Here is a 27,060-nt window from a genome sequence, read left to right as displayed (position 1 = left end):
GAGAGAGAGAGAGAGAGAGAGAGAGAGAGAGAGAGAGAGAGGAGCCGATAGGACTGGCCTACACTGCTCACTTAGTTTTATTACCGTATTACATGAAGTTTCTACCGTCTAGGAGGGCCCCTTTGGGTGGAAGCCTACTATAAACAGAAGACTCCAAACGTCCAGATGCTACCACCCCCTGATCCCGTAGCCAGACCCAGACCTTTTCCTCTTAATTTCTCATGGGTCATGGCGTATGCTAGAGATCTCAGAACTTGGGAGGCTGAGACAGAAAGACTGCCGTGGAGTACAAGGCCACCCTAGGGTTTACAGTGAATTTCAGGCCAGCCAGGACTACCCCTGTCCTTTTAAAAATAATACAAAATAATAATTAAATAATAATAAATAAAACAATAAAGACCCTGTCTTTTAAAATAATAACAAAGTAGCATTTCTTGATATGATTCCTTCTACTCCGATCCACTTGCTTGATTCCGCCCTGACCCCACCCTCACGGGTCCCTTCTAGAAGTTTCTTTCCTACCATTCTCATTCATCTTCTACTTTAAAATCTATTTTTCCCATGTTACAACCAGAGTCCAGACTACAAATCTGGCTGTGTCTTTCTGCATATCCGCAGAAGCTGAGACCATTTAGCTCCGTCTACTTCTCCAACGTCACTCTGACCTTTTCTCCCCTCCGCAGACTTCGGAACCCTGGGGCTTCCTTTTGGTCCCCGCAAGCGCACAGGGTGATGATCTAGCCCTCGCTCCTCCCTCCGTCTGGAATGCTGTTTCCCCAGATCTCCCCAGGGCTGACTTCTGCCCTTGGATCTTGGGAAATCTTCAAAAGCACGTCCTACGGTTTCCTCACCCGCTGTCCCGTGATACAGCTCCTTTTGTCTGGGACCGGTGGGAAAGGTCGTCAGCTGCACCACCAGGGAGCTCCGCCTCAGAAGCTGGGGCGAAGGAAGGGACACCAACTCTCCCGTGCCTTCCTCTGTGCCCTAAGCATGTTTGTATGTTTCCCAACACTCTTAGCTTCTGTTGATAGCGAATACAAACCCCTCACCTCTCATATAAATAAATAAATGTAGCTGGGTGTGGTGGTAAACACTTTTGACCCCAGCACTCTGGAAACAGAAGCAACAGGATCTCTGTGAGTTTGAGGGCCAGCCTGGTCTACACAGTGAGTCTCAGGACAGCCAGAGCTACATAGTCTCAAACAAAATCCAAAGGACATTTACATTTGTTTGTTTGGGGTTTTTTGTTTTGTTTTTCAAGACAAGATTTCTCTGTGTAGCCTTAGCTGTCCTGGACTTGATTTGTAGACCAGGCTAGCCTCAAACTCAGAAAGATCCACCTGCCTCTGCCTCCTGAGAGCTGGGATTGAAGGCATGCGCCACCACATGGAGCTAAGAGGTGGCTTGATTAAATTAACAAACTTCTTTTTTAAAGACTTTTTTTGGGGGGATGGGTGTGTGGAAGGACAGAGTCTGACTGTGTGCCTTTGGCCTTGAACTCCCAGACCTGCCTATCTGTGTCTCCAGAGTGCTAGGACTAAAGCTTTGCACCACTGAGCCTGGCGTGTGTGCGTGTGTGAAGTTACCAGAATAGGTTGTGAGCTACAATATGGATGCTGAGAACTGAATTTAACAAGAGCATTCTTCGTTGTTTTGAGACAGGGTTTCTCCATGTAGCCCTGGAACTCACTTTGCAGACCAGTCTGGCCTCAAACTCACAGAGATCTGCCCCCTCTGAGTGCTGGGATTAACCACTGGGCCACTTCTACAATTTTTTTTCTTTTTCTTTCTTTTCCTTTCTCTCTCTCTCTCTCTCTCTCTCTCTCTCTCTCTCTCTCTCTCTCTCTCTCTCTTTCTTTCTTTTGTGTGGTTTTCAGAGACAGGGTCTGTGTAGCCTTGGCTGTCGTGGACTCACTTTGTAGACCAAACTGGCCTCGAACTCAGGGTGATTCGCCTGCCTCTGCCTCCTGAGTGCTGGGATTAAAGGCCTGAGCCTTGTCTTTTATATTAGTTTAACGGTAAAAGAAAGCCGCGTGAGCTGTGGCGTTAATGCCAGCCAGCACTAGGGAGGCAGAGGCAGGCAGATCTCCATGAGTTCGAGGCCAGCCTGGTCTACAAAGCTTGCGTCCAGAAACTCAAGGCTCGAAGAACCAAACTAAATGAGTAAATAAAGGCACAAAGAAAAGCAATGGGGAGAAAACTGGCTGGGAGGCCCGCTGACAGCGGGGGGGGGGGGGGGGGTTCGGTTTGGGAGCCGTGAAGGCTGTGAGAATTTTCCGATCTGCAGGGATTTTCTCATTCGAAGCCCCAAATCAGCCAAGCAATCCTAGCAACAGGGTCTTGGTCAGTAACTGAGCAGTGTCCGGGGCCTGACATCTCAGGGCGAGGGCGAAATCGATGGTGGGTCAGCATCCGGGCCTGGATCAAGCTGCCCAGGGATGCACAAGCTCCTCCATTCTTCACCCTTTCAGATGCTCCCCCGCCCCCACTCGGATCTATCTATCGCGAGACTTCAGGGACGGGGGGGGGGGGGGAACTGCGTGGCGCGTGCGGGACGCAGTTACCGTGGCAACTGGGCGGCGCCTGAGCGCGCGGGAAGGAGGCTTAAACAGACAGATGTGGCCCTGCATGGACCGGGAGGCTTGAGTGACCGACCCACGTCGGACTTGCAGCCCCAGAAGCCACGGCCCCCCGCTCGGGGTTCCCGAGGCCATGGGTCGGATCTCCGGGCTCGTGCCCTCCCGGTTCCTGACGCTCCTGGCCCATCTGGTGGTTGTCATCACTTTGTTCTGGTCCCGGGTAAGACCTGGATGGGCAGGACGCGCGCGCGCCCTCCTGTCCCGAGTGGGTGGACCCAGCTCAGCCCAGTCCCCTCCTCCCCGGCCCCGCAACCCCATCCCCCCCTCCATTTCTTTCTTTTTTGCCCGGCTCCCCAGGAAAGCAACATCAAGGCTTGCCTGCCTCTCAAGTTCACACCCGAGGACTATACGCAGCAGGACGTCCAGTGAGTCCGCGGGGCAGGGGACAGTGCAGGGGTCTCCAGAAGCGCCCAGAAACCCTGATCCAACTCCTTTTCTCTCCGCAGACTGGTGGCAGCGCTCAGTCTCACTCTGGGCCTCTTTGCAGTGGAGCTGGCCGGCTTCCTGTCAGGAGTTTCCATGTTCAATAGCACCCAGAGCCTTCTGTGTATCCTTGCTGCCTGCCCGGCGGTCCCATGGGCCTCCTGTCCACCAACCCCCTTTCTGCCTCTGTAGACCTTTTGGGCCCAAGTCTCTGCCCTCGGTGGCAAACCGAATCTCTCTAGGTGAGAGGTTTTAGACAGCATATGGGAATCAATAGTCTTCAAACATTTGTTAAACCCTGCTGTGAGCCAGACGGGAATAAAGCCATTTTCTCCCGCCTGAGGGGAGGTGGATGGTACACTTCCTGTAAATCAGTGTAATAAACAAGAGCTTGCAGGAGTGTGCAGTGCGCTATGGGAACTCAGAAGGAACCAAGAAAATGTAGCACCTAGGAAGATTCTTCATGACTGGGTGTGGCGGCGTAGGCCTTGTAATCCTAGCACCAGGGAAGTCGGGAGCAGGGGATCTCTTGAGTTCGAGGCCAGCATGGTCTACATAGTGAGTTCCAAGACAGCCAGGGCTACACTGAGAAACCCTGTCATAAAAACAAACAAACAAAACCGCCCAGAAGTATTCAGGAGAGAGAGGTCCCATCAGAGGAAGGTCAGGTCTAGCCTCCTAAGCATAACTGTCTGCAAATTCAGAAGCGACGGCTGCCAGCTCTGGTACTTGCCTCATGGGAAGGAAACAAGACTGTGAACCCAAGTCCAAATAGCAAAGGTGCCCGTTACCACCTGTGGCTTTCCTTGACTCCTCTGTGTTCTTAAGCCATTGCAGCCCACTGTAGCGCATCTGTGGCCCTATCTTTCTTCATATTCGAGCAATGGGAGTGTACCACGTACTGGTACATTTTTGCCTTCTGCAGGTAGCAGCAGCAGCAACTGGGTAGTTTAGAATTGGGGGGCGGGGGTGAAAAGTCTTTCCCAAAAAGTCTATCCCAAATCTGAAGGTCCCCCCTCCCCCCGCCCCGCCACCTAGACCTTTCCTGAAAGCACCTGTGAAGTCAGTAGTATTTAGAAGTTTCATACTCATCCCGAAACCCAGGAGGGTATTTGGGTTGGCAGGGGCCCTGAACTCACCCCCTTCTTTTCACAGTGCCTTCCCGGCTATTACGGAAACTGCATTATTCATCGCTGTCTTTGGGCTGAAAAAGAAACCTTTCTGATCACAGCCGGCATCTAGGGACCAGGGCTGGACAACCCGACCTGAGCTTCCTCCCATTGCTGGAAGGAAAGCATAGGTTTCAGTTTGCTGCTCTACCGTTTTTTGCCCCTCCCAACTGCTTCTAAGCAGAGGGTGGCAGTGCTGGGATAAGATCTCTCAAATCTTGGGCTATAATTTTACTAGAGCTTTGTAATAAATTTATTTTATAATCAAAGCAAGGCTTATGCTATTTTTCAGAAGACAATTAGTTGCGCCAAGAAGCTGGTGTAAAAAAGGCTTTTTGTCTGGCCTTGCTGTACATGAGCTAATAGGTGCTGCTTCTATTTGGATTTTTACGGTACAATGTAGGCGGAAGTAAGTAGGCGGAGATATGTAAATAAGCACCGCTCACATCGCTTCTAGTTTGCCTTATGTGAGTATTGCATTCTGGGAGGATTTTGTTTCTCCCTTTATGGCGCCGAATGTAAAGTAATTTACTCCCAGCCGACTTGCAGATCGGTGTTACTGTCGAGTTGCAAGAACCGTGAGTCGCTGGGTTCGTGGCGAAGTGTGATATTCTCACCCCTCCTGTAACCGGAACTGTCTTTACTTAGTGAGGAATGGGCTGGGCTCGCTGCTTATCGTCAGGAGGTTAATCCTTACCTGTTCCTCCTCGCGGAGGGCAGATAGAACGTGATGATTGGAGCCGCATGAGCCGCTGATTAGCGCCTCCGCGTGGCCGGGGCCCGACAACACCCCGGCTGCTCCCGTCTGATTCCCTGACGATCGCACCTGCTCTGTACGCGTTGACTGTCAGATGCTCACAGCCCGCTCGCTCGGACCCCAGCTCGCCTCAGCCCTTCTCTCCTCAGTGTGGTACCCCAGGCGGCAACACCGGTAACCATGGAGATGCTTCCTGGTGACGTCAGTCTGCCCTGCGACCTTAGCATCCCTTCACGATTTCGATCCCATGGCCTCCTTACCACAACCCTGAGATGTGCTTAGTCACACCCAGCTTTGGGCACGGAGACCGACGCTCTGCCGGCTGGTAGATGGTGGTGCGTGCTACAGAAAATGGCTTTGGAGTTTCTTAGCAACGCTTGAAGTTGTAACTTGAGAACCACCAAAATGTTAACGTGTGTCTCAGCTGAGACGCCTGAGTATGCCTCTCTGGAGGTCCACAGCCACACCTTTGTGCGTGTCTTACTGAAGTTGGAAAAAACCATAACTATTATTTAAGTTAAACAGTGTGAACTTGCACTTAAGTAGGTTATGTTTACACTGGAGGTACAGCTCTCCGGTAAGTAAGTGAGTACTTGCTCAGCTTGGGGCTCTGGGTGAAGTCCTCCTAAAGCCACCAGGAAATGGTGCTGCAAGCCCACAACCCCAGCACTCAGCCTGCAGAGGTAGGAGTGCCACAGGTTCAAGTCCCAACTGGTCACAGTGTGTTTCCAGCCAGCCAGGGCTGCGTAGCAAGACCCTGTCTCAAACAACACAACAGGAACTTGTTGGTCCTCATAGCCACGAACAAGCTGCTTCCTCTGCCCTGAGGTGCCATGCTCGGTTCCTCAGATCAGTGCCCTCAGCTGGGGCCGGAGGTTGAGCTCAGCCTGGGAAGGCTTGCCAGGCAGCTGCGGGCCTGAGACAGCGCTGTCTGCCACTAGCTCGGTGTTACCCTCCGCTGACTGGATAGTCAAGGACACATGATCCCTCTGACCCCAGAAAGCCTGCTCCTTTTGGCAGGCAAACCTTTCAAAGGTTTCTCTTTTTTGTTTTGTTTTTGTTTTTGTTTTTAGAGACAGGGATTCTCTGTGTAGCCTTGGCTGTCCTAGACTCATTTTGTAGACCAGGCTGGCCTCGAACTCACAGAGATCCTCCTGCCTCTGCCTCCCGAGTGCTGGGAAGCGTGCATCACCACTGCCCGGCTCTCTCAAAGCACTTTTATGAAAGAGAACTAAATAAGAAGCCTTACAAAGCTTCCTGTAACACAGGTGCCAGGAAACATGCGCTCCTGCTCGGCAGTCCGTCATGTCCGCCTCTCTGAATTTCCATGGATCTCTGTTTCACAAGGTTATAGCTGTTTTGCATACACGGACCGCCATGTTGTATGTACATGTATGTGCTCACTTTAGTAGCACATGTACTAAAAGTGAAAGGGTAGGAAGAGAATTGACATGGTCCCTGTGCCAGAATGACACATCCTGAAACATCCATTTTTTTCAGTGATGTTTTCTTAAGAAACTACATATAGCCGGGCGTGGTGGCGCACGCCTGTAATCCCAGCACTCGGGAGGCAGAGGCAGGCGGATCACTGAGTTCGAGGCCAGCCTGGTCTACAAAGCGAGTCCAGGGCAGCCAAGGCTACACAGAGAAACCCTGTCTCAAAAAAAAAAAAAAACAAAAACAAAAACCAAACAAATCACAACTAAACACAAGCTGACTGGGTTTAAATCCCAGCACCCACATGGCAACTTACAGTTCCGGGGTTCTAATGCCCTTTCTGTCTTCCATGGGCACTAGGCACTGACTGTAGCGCTGGGAGCTTTGCTCAGCCAGAGTGTTTAATTAGAATAACCCTGGGGTGGCTCCCTAGTACTGCCCCCTAAGGAAGACCATGTTTTACTATTATTTGTATTGTGCGGTAAAATATATATAAACTCATACACATAAATGCATACTTTCCCAAAGACCCACCTGCCCAACCATGCCAAGAAAGTTCACCACCAATCACTTTTTGATACCCACATGCACTGACTTCTCTGGCTTAGCTCTGTTCTTCATGTGTTTGTGTTGAGCATGCCCCTCTTTTAAAGCCTGTTTCTCGGTTGCCTTGGCAACGGTGGCTTCCCTGGTTTGTCTTTCCTCTGGCTGCTTCTCAAGCTCACTCAATAAACATTCGTGCACATGTGTTGGGGGGGGGAGCACATGGGTGTGCGGCTGCACGTACATGTGTCAGTCACAGGTGTCATTGCTCAGGAGCCATGAGTCTCCGTTACCTTGTTTTTGTTTCAAGACAAGGCCTCTAACTGGTACCTTTCCTCTGCTGGGGTTGCAAGTATCACCCAGATCTGGCTTTTTAGGTGCTAGAGCTCAAACTCAGGTCTACCTGTTTACAGGACAAGTGCTGAGCTGAGCTATCTGTTCACTTTCCCATATGTAAAATAATTACATAGAGTGTGTGTGGCAATCGCTGGGGACATGGTACTGGACTATTGGCTTGTCCGTCCTCTGCTTGCTCTTTAAATACGTGTTGGTGATTATTACTTCTTCCTCCTCCTCTTCCTCCTCTTCCTCCTCCTCCCTCCTCTTCTTCCTCCTCCTCCTCCTCTTCTTTCCTGGTGGAGCTGAGGGTTGAGGTCAAGACCTCATGGCGTTTCCAGTCTCATCACTGCCACTTACTATTATTTCTTTTTTGTTTGTTTTTTCAAGACAGGGTCTCTGTGTGTGGCCTTGGCTGCCCTGGACTCGATTTGTAGGCCAGCCTGGCCTCAAACTCACAGCAATCCTCCTGCCTCTGCTTCCCGAGTGCTGGGACTAAAGGCATGCGCCACCACGCCTGGCTTACTACTACTTCTTAACTACATTTCATTGATTTATTTTATATACTTGTTTGTGCGTGGCCACCGGCGTGCGGAGTTCAGAAGACAGCTACCCGAGTTGGTGCTCTCCATCCACCAGGTTGTTAGTCTCGGAAACAGGCGTCTTTAGCTTCTGAGTCGCCGCTTCTTCTTCTTCTTCTTCTTCTCCTCCTCCTCCTCCTCCTCCTCCTCCTCCTCCTTCTTTTTCTCTAACCTGGTCTCGGGTATTGCCCACTGCCTGGAACTGACTATGTAGCTGATGATGACCTCGAATGTGAACCTCCTATCTCTGTCTCCCGAGTGTTGGGGTCACATGAAGGCTTGCTCAACCAGGCTCAGTTTTTGTGGCATTGGGATAAAACTTAATTCATGTGGATGCTAGGCAAGCCTTCTCCCTACTGAAGTGTGCGGTCAGCTCCTCACCCCAGTCACCTCTCTAGTCCTCAAACACCAACTAGATGCCTTTGTTTTTTCTCTAACCGTGGAACAGAAGCCACCAAAAGCCACCCCCCTCCCTCTGCCTCAGTAACCCCCCCATCTATACTTGAAAATACCAGCTATCTACAGGCCAACACCAGAGAACTTACCAGTTAGCACCCAGAACAGATTTTCATTCTGCTGTGATGTTGGTGGCTTTCACCTCAGAGGACGATTTATTTTTAGTACTTTTGAAACAGGATCTCTCTATCAGGTAGCCCTGGCTGTCCTGGAACTTGCTATGTAGATTGGGCCACCTCTGCTTCCTGGCTGCTGGGGCTACAGGTGTGTAGTGACACGCCTGGCCATAGATCTCAGGAGTGTTCTAGAGACCCTCTTCATAATCGGAGGACTGAGCCTGCCGACTGCGAATGGCTCCGAGGGTTCTTCCTGCCATTTTATCCCGGATCGCTGGTTGTCTGACACCTTCAGTGAGAGTGTCAAGTCTGTTATGGGCGTGCTTCCTGCAAGACTTGGGTGGCCATCCTGCAGCTTGGGGAGCAGCTGTTTGGGCGGGGTTGAACTCGCCGCATCTCAGTAAATACTTTGATTGGGTGTGGCTACAGCCACCTAGGGAAGGTTCACGTTGGCTCTTGTCCATTCACAGACTGTCTGGTGGGACTTTAGGGAAGACTGAGATAATCCGGGTGGGAGAGTGTGGGATCTATGAGGCCTCCTCAGGACGTTTCCATACGCTGACATGGATCATGGCCGACATGTTGTCTTCACCTGCCCAGCAGCCATCCTTTTCCTAAGAATGGCACCCCATTTGCCTCCTGTAGCCCCGCCCCTTTGTAGCCCCACCTCCTTCTTCGGCTTTGTGCTCAGTGAGAGCTGACAGTCACTCCCTTCTCATCCTTGGTTTTTTGCTTCAGGTTTGACCAGTTGACCTAAACCTGGCCAACAGCAGCAGCGCATCCTTCCTGCTCCAGTGATTTTATTTTTATTTTTATTTATTTATTTATTTATTTATTTATTTTTTGAGACAAGATCTCTCTGTGTAGCCTTGGCTGTCCTGTACTCCCTTTGTAGACCAGGCTGGCCTCAAACTCACAGCGATCCGCCTGCCTCTGCCTCCCGAGTGTTCGGATTACAGGTGTGCGCCCGACAAGCCTGCTCCAGTGATTAAGTAAACCATAAACCTTAACACGCAAGGACTTGTGCTGCGTATTTGGGAAGAGAAGCTTAGCCTCTCTCTTAGGGTTTCCATTGCTGGGAAGAGACACCATGACTAGGGCAGCTTGTATAAAGGCAAACATTTAACGGGCGCTGGCTCACAGCTTGAGAGGCTTAGTCCACCATCATCATGGCGGGAAGCACGCAGCGTGCAGGCAGGCGTGGTGCTGGAGGAGGAGCTGAGAGCGCCACATCTAGGTCTGCAGGCAGCAGAGGGAGACTGAGACACAGTGGCCCGATTTGAGCTTCTAGGGCCTCAAAGCCTGTCCCCATCGTGACATACTTCCTCCCACAAGGCCACACCTCCTAATGCTGCCGTTTCCTATGGACCAAGCCTTCGCCCACATGCGTCTGCAGCACCCACACCACGCAGCTCCCGACAGCCTCCGGCTCCAGCTCCAGGGGCATGTGACCCCTCTGGCCTCCATGGACACCTGCACTCATGGGCATATATCCAGACACATACACATAATTTTTAAAAAATGACCAGGTATTGTTAATGCATGCCTTTAGTCCCAGTACTCAGGAGACAGAGGCAGGAGGATCTCTGTGAGCTGGGGGCTTCCTGATTGTGCAGCAAGCTCCAGGACAGCCAGACTACATAAGGAAACCCTGTTTCAATAAATACTTTTAAAAAGGTAAAACAAAAGGACAGGTAGGGGCTAGTGGGACGTCTCTGTGGCTAACCCTAATGACCTGAGTTTGGTTAGTGGAACCCATATATAAATGAAGGAGCAAACCAAGTCTGACCTCTGACCTCTGACCTCTGACCTCCACATATGTTGTTGGATGTATGCAATGACATGCAAATGCATGAGTAAAATGCAATAATATTATAATAAGGACTAGAGAGATGGCTCAGTGGTTAAGAACACCACCTGCTCTTCCAAAGGTCCTGGGTTCAATTCCCAGCAACCACATGGTGGCTCACAACCATCTGTAATGTGATCTGGTGCCCTCTCTGGCCTGCCGGTGTACATGTAGGCAGAGCACTGTGTACATCATAAATAAATAAATCTTTTAAAAAATATTGTTAATAAGAGCGGGGCGTGGTGGCGCACGCCTTTAATCCCAGCACTCGGGCGGCAGAGGCAGGTAGATCACTGTGAGTTTGAGGCCAGCCTGGTCTACAAAGTGAGTCCAGGATGGCCAGGGCTACACAGAGAAACCCTGTCTCAAAAAAACCAAAATAAATAAATAAACAATAAATCGTAATACAAAAAAAAAAAAAAGCAAAATAACAATTTCATGATCAGATAGGCTTATGGGGCACACGCCAAAACCTAGAAAGAGAGCTAATAAGGAGAATTGAGAGGATTGAAAGGACCAGCAAAGCAGACTCCATCCTAGACCTTTAGGCCTCACCTCCATCTTTTTTTTTGCTTTTTGTTTTTTGTTTTGGTTTTGGTTTTTCGAGATATGGTTTTTCTGTGTAGCCTTGGCTGTCCTGGACTCACTCTATAGACCAGGCAGGCCTCAAACTCACAGTCATCCACCTGCCTCTGACTCCCAGGTGCTGTAATTAAAGGGTTGCGCCACCACACCTGGCCTGTCCTCCATCTTAACACACACACACACACACACACACACACACACACACACACACACACAAGCCTTCAGGTCTGGGAGAACAAAACGACCACCTATCAGCCAAGGACAGACAAATGCTCCCAGTCTCCAGAGAGATTGCTGTGGCTGACTCCACACACTGCTGACTCCTTGTCACATCCTGTGGACTCCTGCCTTGTTAAAAATGATGAGACCAGCCAGGCCTGGTGGCACACACCTATAATCCCAGCACTCTGGGAGGCAGAGGCGGGTGGATCTCTGTGAGTTCAAGGCCAGCCTGGCCTACAAATAGAGTCCAGGAAAGCCAAGGCTACACAGAGAAATATCTCAAAATAATAATAATAATAATAATAATAATAATAATAATTAATAATAATAATAATAATAATAATAATAATAATAATAATAATATAACAACAACGAGTTCATCTGGTACTGGCCAGTCCATATGACTGCCCTCCCTCATTCTGTACATGCCTTTCTGTTTATGATTTTTTGATTTAAAAAGACTGTTACAAAGCAGGAGGAGGCAGTGCACGCCTTTGATCCCAGCACTGGGGAGGCAGAGGCAGGCAGATGACTGTGATTTCAAGGCCAGCCTGGACTACAAAGTAACAAAGTGAGTATAGGACATCCACGGCTACACAGAGAAACCTTGTCTCAGAAAAAAATAAAAATTAAAGATTGTAACAAGCTTGCTTTTGGTCCTGAATCCGCACCCTGGCCACCATTACCTGTTGCCTGGAACGTAAACTTTTTGTTCCACTACAGAATGTCCTTGGTGTTTCATGTTCAAGACTCCAGACCCAACAGATATAAAAGATGTTATTTTAAAAACAAGTTGGGGCCAGGTGTGGTGGCACACAACCTTAATCTCAGCACTCAGGAGGCAGAGGCAGGCAGATTTCTGCGAGCTCAAGGCCAGCCTGGTCTACAGGTCGAGTTCCAGGACATCCATGGCTACACAGAGAGACCCTGCCTCAAAAAACAAAATAAAGCAAAGCAAAACAAAACAAAACCCAGTAACGACAGCGATAATAAAGCTGGGTACTAAAGCCTTGGTTGTCAGCTTGTGGTGCCACTGGGAGCCTTCAGGAGGTAGAGCCGAGGGAGGGAATTTAGAAATTACATCATCGGGAACACATCCTTGAGGGGATAGTCCTACCCAGGCTTTCACCTCCCTCCATGCAGCAAACGTGATGTGCTCTGTGCCACTGGCCTGCAGCAGCCAAGTGAGCATCGATTAAAATCTCTTAAGTAAAAATAACCCATCCTAGCCCGGTGTGGTGGCGCACGTCTTTAATCCCAGCACTCCGGAGGCAGAGGCAGGCAGATCCCTGTGAGTTAGAGGCCAGCCTGGTCTACACAGTGAGTCCAGGACAGCCGAGACTACACAGAGAAACCCTGTCTCAAAACAAACAAAATAAACAAAAACAAAGCAAAATAAAATAAAAATAACCCTTCCTATATACATCTCAGATACCTTGTCCTAGTAAGAGAAAACTGACTAACCCTGGTTGGAAACAATGAATTTGCATTTAAAATCTTTTATTTTTGATTAAAACTAACAATAGTTTGCACATTAAATAATCTATAATAGAATGATTTGATATAGGTTTTAAAAAAAGGGAGAATCTTCAGGTTACAAGAACCCTGCCCCCGAAACAAATTCTTAAGATAATCCCTTTTTCTAAGTGTGCCAGCGTTGCCAAGTGTATTCGATCACTAGTGCACTTGACCACTACTGTGTGTGGTCAAAAGAGCTAAGGAGAAGCTCATTACAAGTCACTGTCTCAAAGCTGAACGCACATGTTCACCGGGAAAACCAAATACAACAACCAACCAACCAAAAACTAAAGCCCTGTGAAGGAGTGGGAGCTGGGGAAAACAATTAGCTTTCCCGCCTCATGTCTACATCGCATCCTCCCTTCTCGCCTCACACGGCCCTTTCTGCATCCCGATGCTACAGTGCAGCTATGTAGCCAGCCCCGCACTGAACTTTCAATTCTCCTGCCTCGGGGTTAGTGATGTGACTTTGTGGATAGAAGTGCTGTCCTGACCACCAGGGACCCACCTTGTGGGAGGACACAGTCACCTGTCACTCCAGCTTTGACCTGGACTCTCTGCTAGTTGACAGTCGCTCAGCCAGCGTTAACTCCCTCTGACCTTGCAGGTGTCGCAAGTTTGTAGCTTTACCACAGCAGAGTTAGCGTTACCCTGGTCACCAGGGTGTGGCAGCAGTCTCTTTTAGCTACCTCATACTCAGCTCCTTGTTTGTATGGGGGGGGGTTGAGGGGGGATAGGGGGCTGGGGGAGTGAGGGGTTGGGGGGCGGGTAAGGGGGGTGGTTAGGTGCTTTCCAAGTGGAAGCTTCTCAGAAGCCATCTTTAGTGTTTAACCTGCTACATTTGGTTGCAGTAAGACAGGCAGTGGTGTCGCTTTAATCCCAGCCCTCTGGAGGCAGAGGCAGTCGGATCTCAGAGTTTGAGGCCAGCCTGGTCTACAGAGCGAGTTCCAGGACAGCCAGGGCTACACAGGGAAACCCTGTCTCAAAAGCCCCAACCGACCAACCAACCAGAACCAAACAGCTGCATCAGCTGTAAGGCTAAGTGGGAGGACAACGCTGTCTCACGTAGGCTCCTCAGCACTTGGTGGCAGGGAGGGACAGCTGTTCTGTTGTTGCCGCCCAGAGCCCTGTCCTTTTCTTTTCTTTCTTTCTTTTTATTTTTATTTTTGGTTTTTCGAGACAGGGTCTCTCTGTGTAGACTTGGTTGTCCTGGACTCACTTTGTAGACTAAGCTGGCCTCGAACTCACTGCAATCCGCCTGCCTCTGCCTCCCGAGTGCTGGGATTAAAGGCATGCACCACCACGCCCGGCTAACCTAGCTGGGGTTTTTTTCAATACGGGATTTACACCTGGAAACTGTAATGATCTCTTTTTCCACAAGCTGGTTTTAGTGGGTGTTTTATCACAGCAACAGAAGCAAAGTAGAAAGTAGAGCAATCTTCCTGCCTTCTGAAGAGCTGAGGTTACAGGTGGATGCTGCCACACTCAAGTCTAGGGAGTTTTTAAAAATAAATTTGAGTAGATGATGTATTTACGTATAAATATATAACTTACGTTTATGACGGGAAAACATAACTGGGCTGTGGTGGCACATGTCTTTAGTCCCAGCAGTCTGGGAGGCAGAGTGAAGCAGGTGTCTCTGAGTTCAAGGCCAGCCTGCTCTACAGAGTTCCAGGACAGCCAGGGCTACACAGAGAAACCATGCCCGGCTTAAAAGATTATAATCTTGAGAAAATATTTAAAAAATCATTTTGTAGAGAAAAAGTTAATGTTGACACAAAAATCCATCAGTCTGTAATAAATGTACAAATAACTTAAAAAATCATACAATCATTTTATAGGCATTTCACAGGTAAGGACTTAAAAGGACTGTTAAAAGTCAGGCACGGTTGTACACATCTGTAATCCCAGAGGCAGGTGGATCTCTGTGAGTTTGAGGCCAGCCTGGTCTACAAAGTGAGTCCAGGACAGCGAAAACTATACAGAGAAACCCTGTCTTGAAAAACCAAAACAAACAAACAAACAAACAAAAATGTAGCCGGGTGGTAGTGGCGCAGGCCTTTAATCCCAGCACTTGGGAGGCAGAGGCAGTCAGATCGCTGTGAGTTCAAGGCCAACCTAGTCTACAAAGCGAGTCCAGGACAGCCAAGGCTACACAGAGAAACCATGTCTCGGAAAAAAAAAAAAAAAAAGAAAGAAAGAAAGAAAGAAAGAAAGAAAAACCAAAACCAATCAAACAACCAAACCAAACCAAACAAAAAACAAAACACAACCAAACCAAACCAAACAAAAAATAACCAAACAACACACTTATTAAACATATGTCTATGTCTCATGTCATCCACCTTACAAGAAACAAAAACTGTGTTTAATTAATATATTTATTTATTTTTGCTTTTTCGAGACAGGGTTTCTCTGTATAACAGCTCTGGCTGTCCTGGAACTAGCTCTGTAGTCCAGGCTGGCCTCGAACCCATGGAGATCCGTCTGCCTCTGCCTCCAAGTTCTGGGATGAAAGGCGTGTGCCACCACAGCTGGGCAATATATTTATTTTTTAAAAAGATTTATTTGTATATATGTGTATGTCTATGTGTCTGAGTGTGCATGGCATGTGTGCAGGTGCCTGTGGAGGCCAGTAGGGGGCGCTGAACCCTCTGGAGCTGGAGATAGACTTTGAGAGATGTGGGATGTCGGGACTGCGAACCAAGCCTGGGTCCTCTAGGAGAGCAGCGTGGACTCAAACACTGAGCCAGCTCTGCAGCCACAACATAGAAACAACGGGACATGCGGGTAAACAGGCCCGACCTGTTGGCTGGGTGGGAAGAAATCTTGGTCGCACACCTGGGGATGGCAGATTGTCAGTACCCATCAAAACCACAGGCACTTTTTGGTTTAGGATTTGTTTCTCCAGATTTGTTAACTGCTTAGCTCAAAACTAGGGCTGAGTCTAGGGCCCATGGGGCTAGGCAGGCTCATGAATTATATTACTAACCCTTTCAATTTATTTTACTTTCTCAGCCTCATACGTTGGGCCTCTTTGGGTTTCCCAGGCTGGCCTTTAATTTGCTCTGTGGTCTAGACAGGCCTTAAACTTTCGTGATTCTTCAAATCTCCTGCTTCAGCCTCTTACAGTCTCCTGCCCAACCCAGCTCCACCTAAGATTTATTATTATTGTTGTTGTTGTTGTTGTTGTTATTATTATTATTATTATTATTATTATTATTATTATTATTATAGTCTTTTTGAGACAGGGTTTGTCTGTGTAGCCCTGCCTTTCCGGGAACTTGCTCTGTAGACCAGCCTGGCCTCCAACTCAGATCCATCTGCCTCTGCTTCCCAAGTGCTGGGATTAAAGATGTGTGCTACTGTGCCTCACTTTAAACTAGGTGTTTTAATATTTAAGAAATCACTCTACATATTTGCATAAAGGTAAAATAAGAATATATAGAATAGTCTTTTTTTTTTTTTTTTTTTTGGTTTTTTGAGACAAGGTTTCTCTGTGTAGCCTTGGCTGTCCTAGACTCGCTTTGTAGACCAGGCTGGCCTCGAACTCACAGCGATCCGCCTGCCTCTGCCTCCCGAGTGCTGGGATTAAAGGCATGCGCCACCACACCCGGCCTAGAATAGTCTTTTTAAAAAGATTTATTTATTTATTATGTATACAGTACTCTGCCTGCATGTACACCTGCACACCAGAAGAGGGCACCAAATCTCATTATAGGTGGTTGTGAGCCACCATATAGTTTCGGGAATTGAACTCAGGACCCTTGGAAGAATAGTCAGCGCTCCCAACCTCTGTATCACCTCTCCAGCCCCTATAATATTCTTTATAGCTTTGCTTAGGCTGACGAAAGGTCACCAACAACCTAAAATGACTGTCCACACCAGATTGATGAAGCCATGTTATGCCCATACAGCAGGGTCCCACACAATCATAAAAATGTAAGTATTGAGTCTGTCCACGGTGGAACACACCTTTATTCCTAGTACCCAGGAGGCAGAGGCAGGCGGATCTCTGTAAATTTGAGGCCAGCCTGGTCTACAAAGCGAGTCCAAGATAGCCAAGCCTACACAGGGAAACTCTGTCTCAAAAAACAAAAACAACAAACAAAAGCCGGGCCATGGTGGCACAAACCTTTAATCCCAGCACTCAGGAGGCAGATCGCTGTGAGTTCAAGGCCAGTCCTGCGTTGAAAACCAAAAACCAAAAAGCAAAAAAAAAAAAAAAAAACCAAAAACAAAAAACAAAACCCACAAACAAACAAAAAATGTTAGTATTGAACCCTACATAGAATGGAACAATCTCCAAATCATGTCAAATGGTAAAAGCGAAGTGAAGAGCAGCGTGTATCGATTGCGCGCATTAGGATGAGAAGATTAAAGAGTCTATCTAGAAGGATGTGCAGGCACTCGGGGTCGGCAGACGGGAGATGGGGCACCGGGGGCGCAATAGGAGAAGCTGTCTTTTGAACTGCATGCTCTTTTGACGTGCTGAAATTCTGAGTACACACCTGTGCGTTGCTTAGTTTGTTTCAGGGCTGAGGTCTGCCTGTGTAGCCTGGCTGGCCTCAAACTCATAGCTGTCTTTCTTTCTCAGACTCTCAAGTATTAGGACTACAGGTGTGTGCCACTATTCCAGTGGAAAAAGAAAACGTTTGAGGTGATAGGGCCTCAAACCCTTGAATATACTAGGCAGGTACTCTACCACTGAGCTACATTCCATCCCTAAATAACCCTTCATTTAATTTTATTTTGAGACAGGGTCTCACCATGCAGCTCTGGTTTGAGGTTTCTGGCTTCTTTGACACCATCAATATTAGATTCTCACGGGGACTTCCGGGTATCCGTTGTCATGGAGATCCTGCAGCTTTGGATGAGCAGGACTGGCCCTTTCAGGCACCCCAACCATTCACAGACGATATAGATTTTGGGGTGGGCCAACTCAGAGCCCTGGACCTGGGCCTGGGAGGTAGCTAAGCTGGTCAGATACCCAAGACCGCCATGAGCGGGAGGCAGGGTCAGATCTCCTGCTCTCTTGCCCTCAGGGCTGGCTCACCCACATCCAGGTCTCTAGAACCAGTTCCACTGTGCTGTTCAGTCAAGGTGCAGGGTCAGCTCTCCCAAGTGCTGCAGCCTGTGAGGGGCTGGGCCGGCTCTCCTATACCCTCTGGGCTGGCTCACCCATGCCTTCGACATCAGGGCCAGGTCCACTGTGTTGTCCAGGTCAGGTATAGGACCCTCTACAGCCAGTGAGGGGGCGGGGCTAGTTGTCCAGTTCTCCTGGCCCCAGGGCTAGCTCTCCCTGATACCTGAGATGACCACCAAACGAGTGGGGACCAGCTCTCTTATTAAGTATTTTTCTTTTCTTTCTTTCTTTCTTTCTTTCTTTTTTTTAAAGATTTATTATGAATACAGTGTTCTGCCTGCACGTACACCCGCAGGCCAGAAGAGGGCATCAGATCACATTATGGATGGTTGCGAGCCATCATGTGGTTGCTGGGAATTGAACTCAGGACCTCAGCAGTCAGTGCACTTAACCTCTGAGCCATCCAGCCTATAACTTTTTTTCTTTTTTGAGACAGGTTTCTCTGTTTAGCCTTTGCTGTCCTGGACTCACTGTGTAGACCAGCCTGGCCTTGAACTTACAGTGATCTGCCTGCCTCTGCTTCCCAAGTGCTGGGATTAAAGGCATGTACCACTGCCACCTGACATGTTATTATTTACTACAAAAAGAATTGGCAGGGCTGGAGAGATGGTTTAGAGGTTAAGGGCACTGGCTGCTCCTCCAGAGGTTCTGAGTTCAATTCCCAGCATCCACCTGGTGGCACAGAACCATCTATAATGTGATCTGATGCCCTCTTCTGCCCTGCTGGCATACATGCAGGCAGAGCACTGTATACATAATAATAAATAAATAAATCTTAAAAAAAAAAAAAAGAATTGGCAAAGAAGTACCATTAGGGCTGGGGAGCAATATTCTATGGTAGAGCTTTGCTTAAAATGCTCAAGACTTGAGCCAGGCATGGTGGTGGTGCTCACCTTTAATCCCAGCCCTCTGGAGGCAGAGGCAGGCAGATCCATACAGAGAAACCCCAGTCTATAAACAAAACAAAACAAAAAAAAAAAGAAGCTCAAGACCCTGCTTTATTCATTCGTTCATGGATTCATTCATTTGAGACAGGATTCCTCTGTGTAACAGAGGCCTGGCTGACTTGCTTTGTAGCCCAGGCTGGCCTGGAACTCAACAGCGACCCGTCTACCTCTGCCTCTGCCTCTGAGTGTCCCCCCTGTCCCAGCAGGCCCTGATTTTAATCCCCAACATTGCAGGCACAAGCACAAACCAAAACAAAACCTTCCTATTTGCGAGGGGGGAGGGGGGGAAAGAGTTAACAGATGAAACCAAAAAAAAAAAAAGACTCCAGCAAAGCATTGCTCTAAGCTTAGCTTTGCCCAAATATATCAATATATCAAATATGATCAACATTCATAAGGGCATAGTGTGTAACAGCAAGAAACGGAATGGGAGCTGTATTGAGGGACAAACAAGGTCGCAGAAATTAATTACTGGTTTCTCAAGGTTTGACTCATGAGGATGAAAGGAGATCATGAGTCAGTGTGGGAAGGAGACGGCCCCCTTGCAGCCCAACTTCTAAACCAGGAGTCCTGTGCAGAGGGAAAACAGTGGAAGCAAGCTTTCACCAGAACCCTGAAGGACTGTCTTAGGAATAACCCTTGGGCCCTCTCCCTCCCGCATACTTTGGTGTTTGAGGATTTTTGTTGTTGCTAACTCGTATGTGTGTGTGTGTGTGTGTGTGTGTGTGTGTTTAATTATCTATTTTTTATGTATATAAGACTTTTGCCTGTTATATATGCCTGTGCACAGTGGAGTCCAGAGGGCCCAGAGCAGGTGAGGCTCCCCAAGGACTGGAGTTGCAGATGGCTGCCAGCTGCCATGTGGGTGCTGGAAATTGGACCAGGGTTTTCCGGAAGAGCAGTCAGTATCCTTAACTGCCCAGCCATTCCCCCTCCAGGCCCCAGTCTATGGCTTGTTTTGAGATAGTGTCTCCTTTAGCAGACTGGTCCTGAACTCCGGGTTCTCCTGTTTTCACCTCCCCAGTGCAGGGATTAGGAACAAACACCCAAAACCTAAAAGAAGCCTCAGGACCTGGGTCCAGCACCTCAAGCACCAACTCTCTGAGGCAAAGAACAGGGGGAAGCATCTCGGCAGAGCGAATCCTGTATTTTCTTCAGCTCAAGTCTATTCTGAGTCTCCATCCTACCTGTTTGCAGAAAACCTACTCTTAGCCACTTCCAGGTGAACTCGGTCATCCACTGCAGCCTCCCTCCCTCCCGCAGCACTGATCTAAACTTAGAATTTCTTAACACCACCGCCGAGGTGGGCTGGGCTGGGCTGGGCTGGGCTGGGCTGTGCAGTGACAGTTCTCACTCTGAAATGAATCCTGCTGTGTCCTTCCCACCCTTCACATGTGCCTTCACTTTCACTGTGCTGCTCCCAGAATCCACTGGGAAGAAGCACTTGCCCAGCGACAGGCCAAGGCGCAACCTCTCCAAATCTGTCTGCGGACTCTTGTCTCTCCCGTATGCTCTGCGAGCGCCTAGGCGGCATGTGCGTCAATCATCCTTAAACCTGGGTCCGAGATCTTAGCTGCTCCTTCAAGAGGCTGGAGGGTGAGGGTGGGGGTGGGGTGGGAGGGAGGACGGGGTGGGGGCTGGGTGTTGGGCTGTGCGGGGAGGGGGTGGGGGGAGCGGGGTGTGTGTGTCACTGCTTACAGTTACTCTTTCCCACTCTCCATGATGTTTCATATCCAGACACTAAGGCACTTGAAATAATGGAATAATGGAATTTGACATCTTTGTTCCCCGAGTGGAAAGGAGAATGGCCTCAGAGACAGAAAACAAGAGGCCCACGGCTGATCTGAGACCCGCCCCCTATTCCCCCCTCACCACCACCAAAGCGGCTCTTTTCGTGAGCCCAGCCTCCCAAGGGCCGGGCTCCAGGCTGCTCCCGGGAGAGGAAGGCCGCCCAGAGCGAATCCTGCACCCCAGCACATAACTCCCCTGCTCTTTCACCTCCCCCAGACAGCTGGGAAATAACACCTCTGATGACAGAACCCGTCCTGGGGCGTCTGCTGGGAGGGGGCGGGGCGCTGCAGCTCAGGAGGATCTCGCACACCCTGGAGGCCCTGGGAAGCCTGGAGTGGGAGGAAGAAAGCCAGAACTGGCCTGTCTCCGAGAGACTATGGCTCTCTTCGGGATGTAATGAGTACTCCCACTTGAGAGCCGCTAGGCCTCTCCTAAAATGCCTCCTCAGCCTGGAGGCTTCCTTAACACACAGCTGCCTTTCCTGCCTGTCTCTCAACCCAGGACAGGAGTGTGTACAGCTGCTGTGGCTGTTTAGTGTATTTAAAACGGAGCAGTCAGGGATGGACCAGGTCTAAGATAATAAACTATTGTGTTATCTAGATCAAGCCATTTAGCAAATATTTATTGTCTACATATATGATGCATTTAGGGTCCAGGGAGAGGCAGTTGGTTCTGTCAAGGTCAAGGCTAATCTTCCTGTAAAGCAGTGCCTATAACTAAGTATTACAGGTGCCGCCCCTGCCTACTGTCCTTTTTCGGTCCAGGCCCTACTGAGGCCGAGGCAGGGGAGTCTTTAGTTTGTCTAATCTCTGACTGGATTTGGGCCGGCTCAAGCTTTGACTGCCAAGCACACATGGTCTGAACTTCACCTGTGAAGAGGGGCAGCATCCAACAGCTCTTAAAGCAAGCAAACAAGCGCGCGTGCGCGTGCTTGTGTTTCAGGAGGAGGGGCGCCTCTGTTACTCCTTTTGCCCACTCCCTGCTAGGAAATCGGAGACCCCAAGACCTCCCTTGAGCCATTCAGTTGCAGGGTAGTGGGTGAGGTTACTTCTCACACTTCCCCTCCACCCCAGCGTCAGGATTCCTGTTACCAGTATTGCTCTGGCATCTGCCTTGTGGCTTCTCGGCTTCTTTCCACCCTCAACCCACACCAGTAGCAAAGGGCGGGTCCCCAGGTGTTGGAACCAGGTAGTCGGGTGAGACCTTTGGGCTGTACGGGCTAAGGACCGGTGTGCGTGCTACAAGGATGAGGGAGGATGTAGCCAAGGGGTGACGCGTGGGTCTCGGTTTGAGTGCCCGAAGAGGCAGGTGGCAGATGCCTCGGGGGCGGCGGTGGGTTTGCCAGCCGGGGGCTCACAGCCTAGGACCGACAGACCCAGCTAGACGACCCCCCGGCCCTGCAGCGCCCCGCCCCCGCGGTCCGCGAGCGACGTGTCTCCTGCCGCGCCCCGCCCCCGCCGCAGTGCCCGGATGCGGGTGACGTGCGGCCGCCATCTTCCAGTCCCGGGTAGCCAGCGCCAGTCGGAGCCAGCGCGAGCCGCCGCCGCCGCCGCCGTCACTGCCTCTGCCAAGTCCCCTGCCCACTGCCCCCCGCCATGTAAGTCGGCGTCCGCCACCCGCCACCCGCGACGTCCTGCCCCGCGCGGGCCGCCGCCCCGAAAGAGTGGGCTGGGAAACCCGGGGGGTCCCGCCCGCGCCTCCCGTGCCCCGGGCGGGCCAGGCTGCTGCCCGGGACTGCGCGCGCGGACGCCCGGGGGGCCCGGCTCCCGGGTGGCCCCCGCGCGGGGCGATGGCCGCGAGTGAGAGCAGACCCCAGCGTCCACCCTCCGCCCCGCCCCGCCCCTGCCTTCATGGCCGTCAGTCATGTCGGGTCGACCCCGGGCGGCAGCTGTGAGGTCGCCTTCATTTAACAGGCGGGGGTTCGGGGAGGGGGGGGGATGGAGGCGTGAGGAGGGTCTCTCAAGGTCACGCAGCTCAACCACGGCGGGGCCGTGGAGTGACCGTGCCTCCCATCGGGTGGCTTTCCTCGCGCAAGCGAGGACTGGACTGTGGATGGACAGGTGGATGGGTGGAGTCCCGGCCGGAGGCTTCAAGGCCCTGAGTCTTAATCCTTTTCCTTAGGTCGGCTACCGCTGCCACTGTCCCGCCTGCCGCCCCGGCCGGCGAGGGCGGCCCCCCTGCACCCCCTCCAAATCTTACCAGTAACAGGAGACTGCAGCAGACCCAGGCCCAGGTGGATGAGGTATGTGCGTGCGTGTGTGTGTGTGTGTGTGTCTGTGTGTGTAAGGGTTGTCAAATAGGTGTGGGAGCCCATCTTGGGTTGAAGGTGATGACAGTTTACGCTTGTGGGTTTTGGGTCAGAGACCTCTGCCCCCCCTGTCAGCATGCACTTGGGAGGGCAGTGGGGTGTTGTTAATCAGCTGTGCTAGCCTGGGTGTGCCGATCCACAGGGTGTTGCTGTGACATCTGAACTGTGTGGCTGCAGCATGCCCCTGAGGTGTGCTCCTTGCATGTCCCTGGGTGTGCTAGGCATGCTCTGTGTGTCCTTGGCATGTTAGCCTGGAAACATCGGGGCGCATGTTCCGTGTGTGGCACAATGGGCACACGTCCCAGAGGTGCCCTCCTTGAGGCGTGCCCTGGCACACCCCCTGCCTCGTGGACCCCTCCCCCAGGTGGTGGACATCATGCGGGTGAATGTGGACAAGGTCCTGGAGCGGGACCAGAAGCTGTCGGAGCTGGACGACCGGGCAGATGCCCTCCAGGCAGGGGCCTCCCAGTTTGAAACAAGCGCGGCCAAGCTCAAGCGCAAATACTGGTGGAAAAACCTCAAGGTAAAAGGGAAGGAGATGGGGACAGGTGGGCGGGCGGTGGGTGACTGGGGTGTCAGCTCGCCTTACTCGCCCCCTCTCTTGCTCTTAGATGATGATCATCTTGGGAGTGATTTGCGCCATCATCCTCATCATCATCATCGGTGAGTGGGGCGCGAGTGGCCAGGGCCCTCTCCCCGGAGGTGGAGGTTTTCCCTGTGGAGTCCCGGTTCTGAAGGTCATTAACCTAGTTTTCACTCCTCAACAAAAACACATTTTGCTGCTGTTGGCAGTTCTGATTCATCTAGAGCCAAAACCTTGGCTGTTGTGTGGCCTCGCTTTGCCTGGTTCTGGGTAGTTTCGGTTAAGATTTGGAGGCTAGGGATGCTGGGTGGGTCCCTGAGCTCCACTAAGGACCCTGTGGGCCACAGAGCCCAGTCTGGGGACCCTAAAACTGGGGAGTAGAGCAGGAGACGGCCTACTGTTGAGGGCCTGGACATGAAATTACTCCACTATTTGAGAGCTTGTGGTCTGTGCCCGGTGGGTTAAAGGTCTCATGGCCCTTTGTCCTATCATGGAGTTTAAGGGACCTCAGTACCCACTGGTCCAGTCCCTTTGAGGAAACCGAGGCTGAGAGAGGGGAAGGGATGCCAGCCAGCTGGGGAGTGGGAGGCTGGGAGCAGGGCCAGGCCTGACACGCTGCTTTCTCTCTCTTTCTCCCCCTCCCCCTCATTCTCCTCTCGCCCTCTCTCCACAGTTTACTTCAGCACTTAAATCCCCGAGGAGTCTGCCCTGCCTCAGAAGGGCCTCCCCCACCCCAAGCCGTTCCTCCACCTCTCAGCCATATCTTTCAGCCCCCTCCCTTGGATCCGTTTGTGTGTGTGTGTGTGTGTGTGTGTGTCTGTGTGTGTGCCCCCTGTAAATAGCCAGCTGTTATTTATACATATATAATATTATATATATTTGGTCTGTTTGTAGTTTTATTACTAGAAGATTCTTTCCGGTTGTCCTTAACACCCCTTCCTGTGGTCCCATCACCTCTCTCTCTCCCTCTTTTCCTCATCAGCCCCAGGCCCCTTCATTTGCATCTGCTATGCAATAGCCCTCTCCTTCCCTTGGATTAACTGATCCTCCCCTATCTTCCCTGGACAACTCCTGACCCTCCCCCAAACAAAAAGCGAACCCCACAGAAACAAAACACCCCACCTGTCCAGGCTTCCCTAGGTTGCATCCTTGTATCCCTTGGGAGGCTCTGAGACTGGTTCCACTTGGTCCTAAGAATCCCAAAGTTTTCTGGGAGCGTCCAACATGTTAATTAGCATATCATTTGCATACTGTGTCTTTTGGTTTCCTTTTCTTTCCATTGTTCTTCACTCTTTTATGTGTTTTTCTTTCTTTATTTTTGAAGACTTAGTCTCCTTTGGTCCTTTTACCATACTTTTATTTGCACGACATTACCTGCAGGTGGTAGGGAGCCTGGGCTTTTGGGGAGCCAGGCTGCTCTGGACCCCAGAATTGCCTCTCCCAGCCCTCCTAGTCTAGTTTGCCTCCCTTACCCCATTTCCCAGCCCTCTGTGCCCTCTTCTCCCTCCCCCAGCTGGTGTGTAAGCGTCTGGAGTTCAGTGTGTTATGGACCAATAATTCTGCCACTCGGGGTCTCTCCCTACATTCCTGCTCCCCACTTCTCATGTGGGGCACTCAACTGACATTCCCAGGGATCTCCCTCCCTCCTGTCTGCCTGATCTGCTGCCTCTCCCACCAGGAGAATTGGGGGCAGACCACAATCTGATTCTTTGAGGAGGGGTGACTCCAGCGTGTGTGTGTGTGTGGGGGGGGTCATCACTGCCTTGGGGAGGAGTGGGACAAAACAGAATCCCCCCAATTCCTGCCTGAAATCTCTGGCCTCATCCTTGCTAGAGGTTGGAATGAAAACTTTCCTCCCCAATCTGGAGGGGGTTGTTGCCCCCCATCACTGCCCAGCTCCTCTGACTGCCCCCCTGTATTCAGGGTGGGGGTACTAGTCACTGCCAATATGTGTATCGGACTTGCTGGAGGAAGGGGATCCTTGTCCGTCTCCAGGGCTGTAGAGCTCAGAGAGGACAGAGAGAGAGAGAGAGAGAGAGAGAGAGAGAGAGAGAGAGAGAGAGAGCGAGCATGCGTGCACGAGTGTGCGCTCACGCAAGCTATTCCCTTGTTGGGTGGAATGACAGAAGGATCTAAAATTTTAAAATGGCACAGTTTTAGGGTCTAAGGGTACACGGCCCCTTAACCTGCCACTGGGGGGTGTCCCCAAACCCTTCCCCTGACACTAGGTTTTTTGTGTGGAGGGGAACCAAGGAGATCTAAACTGTGGTGTGAAAGGGTAGGAGAGATGCTGGGGGTGGGGGTGCTTGTGTTTCAGACCCCCAATATTATCCCAGTGTCCCCTGCCTTCCTTCTTCCCTTACCCCGTGCCCCCAATTCTGTGGCGCATCCAGATTGTGAAAATGTACAATAAACGTGTAATGAGTAACCAGGTGGTGTGTCTTAAATCTTTTTCTTTCTTTCTTTTTTTTAAAAATAATTTATTTATTGTGTTTGCATTGGTGTTTTGCCTGCATATATATCTGTGAGAGGGCGTTGGATCTTCTGGAGCTGGAGTTACAGTTAGTTGTGAGCTTCCATGTGGTTGCTGGGAATTGAACTCAGGACCTCTGGAAGAGGTCTTAACCACTGAGCCATCTCTCCAGCCCTTAAATCTTTTTCTTAATCAGTAATATGAGTACTGGAGTGGTTGAAAGATTGTTTGGGAGGAGGGCCCTGGCCATGATCTTGGGCTGTTGCAAAGTGTAATTCCCGAAGTGGCCACATGGGGTACCAATAGGTGAGGATGGAAAGTGTAGCTAAAAGCCCCTGGTGTCTAAGCCAGGTAAACCCTGCAGTCTGGAATTCTCACTTCCTGCTCCTTGGCCTGGAGTATGGCTGCTACAACAGAACTTTATCTTCTAAGTCTCCTTTCTAGCTACCCCTTAGGCTCTCTCATAGGCACCCACTCCTGGTCACTTCCAGAGCAGTTCTTCCCCTGTCCAGCGCACTGCCAGATATGCAGAGGGTTAATGAATGCTGGAGTCAGCTTGAGGAGGAGCAAAGCATAAAGCTGTAGCACAAAGCTGGCTACAGCTGCGCAGTCCCTGCACTCTGCTGTGTGGCTGTTGCTCTAGACAGAGCCGACTGTAGCATAAAGCTGGCTACAGCTGCGCAGTCCCTGCACTCTGCTGTGTGGCTGCTGCTCTAGCTCCTCTTGAGCTCAGAAAGCGCAGTGAGCATCTTTCTCCCATGGGCTTCAGGAACATCACTAAGATGCAGCTGTATAGGAAGCAGGCCGGGTGTCTGGTTGCCGTCTGCATGCAGGGCATGAGGGCCTAGTCACTCAGCCAGCCAGTGAGTGTGGTACTTGCCGGGTGATGGTGACTCTTGCCTCTCCAGGGGAGTTGAACCGAGGTGACTGGCTAAGAATCACTAGAGGGTCAGGCGATGGTGGTGCACGCCTATAATCCCAGCACTCTGGAGGCAGAGGCAGGTGGATCTCTGGGTTTGAGGCCACCTGGTCTACAGAGTGAGTGTAGAACAGCCAGGCCTACAAAGAGAAACCCTGTCCCAAAAAGCAAACAAAACTCACTAGAGGGCCAGGTGTGGTGCATGCCTTTAGTCCAAGCATATAGGAGGCAGAGGCAGGCCTATCTCCGAGGTTGAGGCCAG

General features: G+C 50.7%; 2 protein-coding genes across 2 annotated transcripts; both read left to right on the top strand.

The window, feature by feature from the left end:
* The first annotated feature begins 2,531 nt into the window (after positions 1–2,531).
* Positions 2,532–5,053, top strand: TMEM107 (transmembrane protein 107). The gene is made up of 5 exons (XM_084760823.1): positions 2,532–2,799; positions 2,937–3,004; positions 3,086–3,186; positions 3,891–3,987; positions 4,218–5,053. Exons 1-5 carry the CDS (start codon positions 2,713–2,715, stop codon positions 4,285–4,287), a joined length of 423 nt encoding a protein of 140 aa, XP_084616949.1. The 5' UTR covers positions 2,532–2,712; the 3' UTR covers positions 4,288–5,053.
* A 16,898-nt stretch (positions 5,054–21,951) lies between these two features.
* VAMP2 (vesicle associated membrane protein 2) lies at positions 21,952–25,837 on the top strand. The gene is made up of 5 exons (XM_084762774.1): positions 21,952–22,112; positions 22,637–22,757; positions 23,188–23,346; positions 23,435–23,486; positions 24,080–25,837. Coding segments are annotated over exons 1-5 (351 nt in total). The 5' UTR covers positions 21,952–22,110; the 3' UTR covers positions 24,097–25,837.
* The last annotated feature ends 1,223 nt before the right edge of the window (positions 25,838–27,060 follow it).

Source organism: Acomys minous, assembly GCF_964271855.1.
Source record: "Acomys minous genome assembly, chromosome: 16".
NCBI lineage: Eukaryota > Metazoa > Chordata > Mammalia > Rodentia > Muridae > Acomys > Acomys minous.
The sequence above is the reverse complement of the archived record's forward strand: the minus strand, read 5'-3'. Positions and strand labels throughout refer to the sequence as shown.